The sequence below is a fragment of the Carcharhinus amblyrhynchos genome, chromosome 15 (assembly GCF_965287045.1).
Source record: "Carcharhinus amblyrhynchos chromosome 15, sCarAmb.v2.hapA, whole genome shotgun sequence".
NCBI classification, from domain to species: Eukaryota; Metazoa; Chordata; class Chondrichthyes; order Carcharhiniformes; family Carcharhinidae; genus Carcharhinus; species Carcharhinus amblyrhynchos.
This window is the reverse complement of record NC_137338.1, coordinates 76,752,680-76,761,384: the sequence shown is the minus strand read 5'-3', so window position 1 is coordinate 76,761,384 and position 8,705 is coordinate 76,752,680. Positions and strand designations below refer to the sequence as shown.

Genomic DNA, 8,705 nt, shown 5'->3' with positions numbered 1-8,705 from the left:
GGGCAATCAGACACAGCCTCACTCGAGGAAAAAAGCAGCGGGAGTTCCAGCTTTCCACACTCCGACAAGCAGTATCTCAACGCCGCATTCATTTAGCTACCATCAAAAGTTAAAAAGTTCATTTATTAGTGTCACAAGTAAGGCTTACATTCACACTGCAATGAAGTTACTGTGAAATTCCCCTAGTCCGCACACTCCGGCACCTGTTCGGGTAACACCGAGGGAGAATTTATCATGGTCAATACACCCTAACCAACACGTCTTTCAGACTGTGGGAGGAAACCCACGCAGACACGGGGAGAATGTGCAAACTCCGCACAGACAGTGACCCAAGCCGGGAATCGAACCCAGTTCCCTGGCGCTGTGAGGCAGCAGTGCTAACCCACTGTGCCGCTCTCAAAAGCCTCTCCTTATAAAACAGCCTCAATACCATGTGTCAGTTGAGGGTAACAGCAACGGACAACGATTTGACACAGTCGCTGGATCAGATCCTCAGTCCCACAGCATGCGATGTACGTTAAATTATTCCCATTTCAGATGGCACAGCTGCCTCACTGCGCCAGGGACAATTCGGACTGGAAGTGAATACTGCGGAATGAAGTTTTTGATTTGAGAACTTGTAAACTTGAGAACTGATTTAATTGTAAACAGTATTTAATTTGTAGATCAGAACTTTTGTTCACAAGTGACGAGGTGATCTGGTCCACGGCACAAAGATGAGGCAGTGCGACTAAGATTTCATGAACAGCACTGCAGCAACTTCCTTAGGCAGCACCTCCCAAACCCAAGGCCACACCATCCACAATGCCAAGATACACGGGAATGTGTCTGCAAGTTACCCTCCCTGCCACACGTGCCAGCCTATCCAGCCTCTCCTTATAACTCAAACCATCAAGTCCCAGTAGCATCCTGGTAAATCTTTCCTGCACTCTTTCTAGTTTAATCATATCCTTTCTATAATAGGGTGACCAGCACTGTACACAGTATTCCAAGTATGGCCTTACCAATGTCTTGTACAAGTTCAACAAGACGTCCCAACTCCTGGATTCAATGTTCTGACCAATGAAGCCAAGCATGCCGAATGTCTTCTTCAACTCTCTGTCCACCTGTGACTCCACTTTCAAAGAGCTATGAACACATACCCCTAGATCTCTTTGTTCTGTAACTCTCCCCACTGCCTTCTGATTAACTAAGTCCTGCCCTGCTTCAGTCTACCAATCTGTCCTTTGGTTTCTCACCCTCCACCTCTCAGCGGAAGTTTTTCTCTTCCTTTAATCCACCTCACACATTTGAACACTTCTATGAAATCACCTCCTTCGCCAATGTGACACCAGCTGCAGGTTACCCTCCCTGTCACTCGTGGTGATTTTTCTCGCACGCCCGTATTGATAGGGGAAGAACAGATTTGGTTTCTTACCTCTGCTTCACTGAAGGAGAGCGGCGAGTCCCAAATCGCCATCACGTCAACATATCCAACCAATCCCATCACTCAAAATGGCCGCCCTGGGTTGGCCGCACTCCTTCCTGGAGCACAGCACCTTTACTGACCACACAGCCACTCCAAAACGCACCTTGGGAAATTCACTGGCTGAAAACACGCCTGTTGCAAAAGCTCGATTGTAATTTTATCTCACCAGTGAAATCTGATGAAGTGAAATATTGGAGGGATAATCTCTGCAAAGCTCCGAATGAAATCAAAGCTTACCTTGATTGGGCACAGGAACCCGCAGTTTGGTCAACTGGTCCCCACTAATCTCCTCTGACCCTATCATCCTTTCTCCTGGGCTCGATTCCCGGCTTGAGTCGCTGTCTGTGGAGTTTGCACATTCTCCCCGTGTCTGCGTGGGTTTCCTCCGGGTGCTGCGGTTTCCTCCCACAGTCTGAAAGATGTGCCGGTTAGGGCGCATTGACCGTGCTAAATTCTCCCTCAGTGTTACCCGAATAGGTGCCGGAGTGTGTGGGCGATTAGGGGATTTTCACAGGAACTTCATTGCAGCGTGAATACAAGATGACTAAAAGTTTATTATTTCTTAGTCACAAGTAAGGCTTACATTAACACCGCAATGAAGTTACTGTGAAAATCGCCACAATCCACCTAACCAGCACGTTTTTCAGACTGCGGGAGGAAACCGGAGTAAACCCACGCAGACACGGGGAGAATGCGCAAACTCTGCACAGGCAGTGACCCCCAAGCCGGGAATCGAACCTGGGTCCCTGGCGCTGTGAGGCAGCAGTGCTAACCACTGTGCCACCCCTTACTTGTGACTAATAAATAAACTTTACTTGATGAGTTCTGAAAATCCTTTGATCCCTGAGCAAGGTTGAACCCTACCCCAAGCTGAAGGGCAGAACTCTGCCAAAGTGTGAGGATTGGCTGGTTCCCCATGTTTTACCTTCAGGGTTACAACCAGCTGTGAAAGGTGGCTCAGCTGAGCGAAAGGTGCGGGCACCGGGTTTTTACACTCAGTTTTGCGTGTAAAGATCTGAGAAATAAGAGGCGAGAGTGTTTCCGACACTGATTTTTCTTCCCCGCCGTGAGCAGACTCGAAAATAAGCCGTCGAGCTTCTGTAATCACCTATTTATTTTAATAATTGCTACAATAAATTAATTGAACGCACATTCTTTTTTTCTGTAAAAGAATATCCAGTTATCACATCATTTGAAGAACGGGTCGGGGTTTTATATCCAGTAGAAAGAACCCTGTTTGGGGAAAAGAGTGTCAGAATCTTCCTCGGAACCAGTCAAAAGTTTTCCATTCTAAGAAGAAAACCAGGGTCACGTTGGCAGGAGACGGTGGATAGCGTCGGTGCGGCAGCAGATAGAACCCCCGTGAGGCTAAAACATCCAGCAGTTTAACAACATTAAATGTTCAACGTGACAGAACTCAGTCCTGCAAAGGACACTCCAAGTCCAGACTCGCTGCCTCCGATTCTTCCCAGCCATTCCTCGCACGCTCAGCTCTTCCCAAGTGGACAGATCCAGCTATACCACACACACACACACACACACTGACAAAGAGAGGGGAGAACCCATGCCCTCGCTCGCTGGCTCAGCGCCCAGTCAAGAGTTATCCCCCCCCACACACACACACACACACACACACTCTCCGGCTCCTCCTACTTGAGCTTGCCATCGAGGGGCAGGCTCTCCAGCAGGCACTTGAGCTGCTCCTCGCCCAGTTTGATCTTGTCCTCCAGCTCCCGCTGCTCGATGATGAGGGCCGACTTCATCTTCACAAAGTGCTCGTAGTCCTGGAGCAGCTCGTCCGTCAGGTAGCTGCAGAGGATCTCAAACACCACCCGCTCCCTCCGGTCCAGGTTCTCCTTCAGCTCCTTGGCGTCCTCATGCTGCCTGATCAGCAGCTTCTGTTTCTGAGTGAGGGTCCTCTGCGGGACGGGGAGGGGGGGAGAAAAAAAAAACAGGAAAGTTTAAAATGTTATTTATTTATTAGTCACAAGTACATTAACACTGCAATGAAGCTACTGTGAAATTCCCCTGCTCGCCACACAGACAGTGACCCAAGCCAGCTATCACCTCTATCTAAATACAGGATGAAGCCTTGCCCCACTCATTCCCGCACAGAAACAGGGTAAATACTGGCGCTACTGTGAAGAAACTCTCAACAGGACGGGTCTCGAAACCTCGTTCCAAATTCAGCTCCCTATTTCTTTTATTCATTGGAAGTGGGAACTGCTGGCTGGCCACCATTTACTGTCCATCTCTAGGTGCGCTTGGAGAGGCAGTGGAGAATCAGCCACATTGCTGTGGTTCTGGTGTCACGGGGAGTGCGGTGCCCAGAGGGGGGCATGGTGTCGAGAGGGAGCGCCGCACCGAGGGGGAGCGCCGCGCTGAGGGAGTGCTGCCCTGAGAGAGCCCCACACACCGAGGGGGTGCCGCACCGAGGGAGCTCCCCTCACTGAGGGAGCCCCCCCCACCCCACTGAGGGAGCCCCCACGCTGAGGGAGCCCCCCGCACTGTCAGAGCTGTGTCCTTTGGACACGATGTTAAAACCAAAGGCTCTGTCTGTCCACTCAGGTGAACGTGAAAGATCTGGCGGTATTATTAAGAGCAGGCAAGTTCCTCCTAGTGTCCTGGTCAAAAGAATTGCCCCTTAGTGTCCTGAGATGTGTAGGTTAGAGGGATTAGTGGGTAAATGTGTAGGGATATGGGGGTAGGGATATGGGGGTAGGGATATGGGGGAAGGGATATGGGGGTAGGGATATGGGGGTAGGGAAATGGGGGTAGGGATATGGGGGTAGGGAAATGGGGGTAGGGATAAGGGGGTAGGGGAATGGGGGTAGGGATATGGGGGTAGGGAAATGGGGGTAGGGATATGGGGGTAGGGAAATGGGGGTAGGGAAATGGGGGTAGGGATATGGGGGTAGGGATATGGGGGTAGGGATATGGGGGTAGGGATATGGGGGTAGGGATATGGGGGTAGGGATATGGGGGTAGGGAAATGGGGGTAGGGAAATGGGGGTAGGGATATGGGGGTAGGGATATGGGGTAGGGAAATGGGGGCAGGGATATGGGGGCAGGGATATGGGGGTAGGGATATGGGGGTAGGGATATGGGGGTAGGGATATGGGGGTAGGGATATGGGGGTAGGGAAATGGGGGTAGGGAAATGGGGGTAGGGATATGGGGGTAGGGATATGGGGGTAGGGATATGGGGGTAGGGATATGGGGGTAGGGATATGGGGGTAGGGAAATGGGGGTAGGGAAATGGGGGTAGGGATATGGGGGTAGGGATATGGGGGAAGGGATATGGGGGTAGGGATATGGGGGTAGGGATATGGGGGTAGGGATATGGGGGTAGGGATATGGGGGTAGGGATAAGGGGGTAGGGATAAGGGGGTAGGGATATGGGGGTAGGGATATGGGGGTAGGGAAATGGGGGTAGGGAAATGGGGGTAGGGATATGGGGGTAGGGATATGGGGGTAGGGAAATGGGGGTAGGGATATGGGGGTAGGGATATGGGGGTAGGGAAATGGGGGTAGGGAAATGGGGGTAGGGATATGGGGGTAGGGATATGGGGGTAAGGATATGGGGGTAAGGATATGGGGGTAAGGATATGGGGGTAGGGATATGGGGTAGGGATATGGGGGTAAGGATAGGGGGGTAGGGATAGGGGGGTAGGGATAGGGGGGTAGGGATATGGGGGTAAGGATATGGGGGTAGGGATATGGGGGTAGGGAAATGGGGGTAGGGGATATGGGGGTAGGGGATATGGGGGTAGGGGATATGGGGGTAGGGATATGGGGGTAGGGATATGGGGGTAGGGCCTGGGTGGGATTGTGGTCGGTGCAGACTCGGTGGGCTGAATGGCCTCTTTCTGTACTGTAAGGTTTCTATGATTCTATGACCCCCTAAGGCACATTATCTGGCCCCGCTGTTGCTGGGATCTTGCTGTGTGCAGATCAGCTGCTGCAGCTCAGTACGTTACAACCGGGGTGAGAAAAGTATTTCACTGGTTTCAAAATGTGTTGGAATGGCTTTAGGCGCTATATAAATGTAAGTGCTTTCACCTTCCTAATTCTGACAGTCAGCATTAACTAGGGAATCTGCAAGGACGGCAGATTTCGGAATCTCTGTAACTGGAAAAGTCAGCATCACCTTTACCCCCCCCCCGGTCTAGGACTAAAAGGAAACAATTATTTTCAATGTCGAGATGCCTGGAATACAAACTCTGTCCGAGTCTCTGGAATAACTGGAGTTGTTACGTAATATTAGGTCACATTAACACAGCAAATGATTCAGCGGCTGAACGGATCAGGTCACTGTACACCGCAAAGTACAGATTGTTACGCAAGTGATCAGACTTTGAGTGTGTCACTGAATCCCAGGAAGTGTACGGGAAGAGGCCACATTGTCTGCGCCAGCTGTAAAACAAACCACCCAGCCCTATCCCGCCTGGCCCGATCCCTGTCCCGCCCATCCCAATCCCGCCCGTCCCAATCCCTCCCAGCCCAATCCCACCCATCCCAATCCCTCCCATCCCAATCCCGCCCAGCCCAATCCCACCCGTCCCAATCCCTCCCGTCCCAATCCCACCCATCCCAATCCCTCCCAGCCCAATCCCTCCCAGCCCAATCCCACCCATCCCAATCCCTCCCAGCCCAATCCCTCCCAGCCCAATCCCACCCATCCTAATCCCTCCCAGCCCAATCCCACCCAGCCCAATCCCTCCCAGCCCAATCCCTCCCATCCCAATCCCTCCCATCCCAATCCCTCCCAGCCCAATCCCTCCCAGCCCAATCCCTCCCATCCCAATCCCTCCCATCCCAATCCCTCCCATCCCAATCCCACCCATCCCAATCCCTCCCATCCCAATCCCTCCCAGCCCAATCCCGCCCATCCTAATCCCTCCCAGCCCAATCCCTCCCATCCTAATCCCTCCCAGCCCAATCCCACCCAGCCCAATCCCTCCCAGCCCAATCCCTCCCAGCCCAATCCCGCCCATCCCAATCCCTCCCATCCCAATCCCTCCCATCCCAATCCCTCCCATCCCAATCCCTCCCAGCCCAATCCCTCCCATCCTAATCCCTCCCATCCCAATCCCTCCCAGCCCAATCCCTCCCATCCCAATCCCTCCCAGCCCAATCCCGCCCATCCTAATCCCTCCCAGCCCAATCCCTCCCATCCTAATCCCTCCCAGCCCAATCCCACCCAGCCCAATCCCTCCCAGCCCAATCCCTCCCAGCCCAATCCCTCCCAGCCCAATCCCGCCCATCCCAATCCCTCCCAGCCCAATCCCGCCCATCCCAATCCCTCCCAGCCCAATCCCGCCCATCCCAATCCCTCCCATCCCAATCCCACCCATCCTAATCCCTCCCAGCCCAATCCCACCCATCCCAATCCCTCCCATCCCAATCCCTCCCAGCCCAATCCCTCCCATCCCAATCCCTCCCATCCCAATCCCTCCCAGCCCAATCCCACCCATCCTAATCCCTCCCATCCCAATCCCTCCCATCCTAATCCCTCCCATCCCAATCCCTCCCATCCTAATCCCTCCCAGCCCAATCCCATTTTCCAACATGTGGTCTGCAGCACTGCTGGTTATTGCACTTGAGGTGCTCGTCCAGACACCTTTTCAATAAGTAGTGCGCGTCTGCCTCTGCCATCCTTTCAGCAGGGGGCAGCACGGTGGCACTGTGGTTAGCACTGTTGCCTCAGTGCCAGGAACCCGGCTTGGGTCACTGCGTGGTGTCTGCACATTCTCCCCATGTCTGCGTGGGTTTCCTCCGGGTGCTCCGGTTTCCTCCCACAGTCTGAAAGACGTGCTGGTTTAGGGTGCATTGGCCGTGCTGAATCCTCCCACAGTGTTACCCGAACGGGCACCGGAGTGTGGCGACTCGGGGATTTTCACAGTAGCTTCATTGCAGTGTTAAGGTAAGCCTTGCTCCTGACAATAAATAAACTTAAAAAGTTCTAGAACCCTTCCACCCTCCAAGTGAAATTATTCCCCCCCTAATCTTTCTATCAATAGATGTGTCGGTTAGGTTGATTGGCCATGCTAAGCTGTCCCTTGGTGTTGGCGGGGGGGTGGTGTGGGGTTAGTTAGGGCAGATGCATGGGAAAATGGAGATAGGGCCTGGGTGGGATTGTGCTCGGTGCAGACTTGATGGGCTGAATGGCCTCCTTCAGCACTGGAGAATTCTATGATTCAATCACTTTAAATCTATGGCCCTTGGTTGTGGACCTCTCTGCTAATAGACCCTTCTCATCCACTCTGTCCAGGCCCCTCACAATCTTGTACATCCTCTCAGCCTTTCCCAAGGTGAGCTACCCCACCGCCCCCCTCAACCCCCCACCCACCCACCCACCCATCGAATCTTTCCTCAAAGCTGCAATGTTCCAGTCCTGACAACATTCTGGTCAATCTCCTCTGTACCCTCTCGGGAGCTGTCTGAGGGTGTGGGGTAGGCCATTTAGGACGGGGGTGAGGAGACATTCCTTCACCCGGCGAGCCTGTGGAATTCATTCCCACAGGAAGGAGTTGATGCCAAAACATTGGATGTACTCAAGAACATAAGAACATAAGAACATAAGAAATAGGAGCAGGAGTAGGCCATCCAGCCCTTCGAGCCTGCCCCGCCATTCAATAAGATCACGGCTGATCTGAAGTGGATCAGTTCCACTTTCCCGCCCTCTCCCCATAGCCCTTAATCCCCTCGCTTATCAAAAACCCATCAACCCGCGTCTTAAAGATATTTAGCGAGGCAGCCTCCACCACTTCAACGGGCAGAGAATTCCAGAGATTCACCACCCTTTGAGTGAAGAAGTTCCTCCTCAACTCCGTTCTAAACCGCCTCCCCTTTATCTTGAGGCTGTGCCCTCTAGTCCCACTGTCTTTTTTGAGCGGGAAGAGTCTCTCCACCTCTATCCTATCCATCCCATTCATCATCTTATACGTCTCAATGAGATCTCCCCTCATTCTTCTAAACTCTAACGAGTACAAGCCTAGTTTATTCAGCCTCTCCTCATAGCTCAATCCCCTCAACTCCGGTATCAGCCTAGTAAACCTCCTCTGCACTCCCTCCAGGGCCAAAATATCCTTGCGCAGGTGCGGCGCCCAAAACTGCACACAGTACTCCAAGAGGCGGCTGGATATCACACTTGGGGTGAACGGGGTCAATGGTTCTGGGGAGAAAGCAGGATTAGGCTACTGAGTTGGACCATTGGGCACGATTGTAATAAATGG

General features: G+C 52.8%; 1 protein-coding gene across 1 annotated transcript in view; it reads right to left on the bottom strand.

The window, feature by feature from the left end:
* Window positions 1–2,564: 2,564 nt before the first annotated feature.
* Window positions 2,565–8,705, bottom strand: part of shroom2a (shroom family member 2a) — a 214,150-nt gene continuing 208,009 nt past the window's right edge. The window contains exon 10 of the mRNA XM_080204271.1: window positions 2,565–3,387. Coding sequence (XP_080060397.1) covers window positions 3,118–3,387 — 270 coding nt within the window. The 3' untranslated portion in view covers window positions 2,565–3,117. The remainder of the gene's footprint in view (window positions 3,388–8,705) is intronic.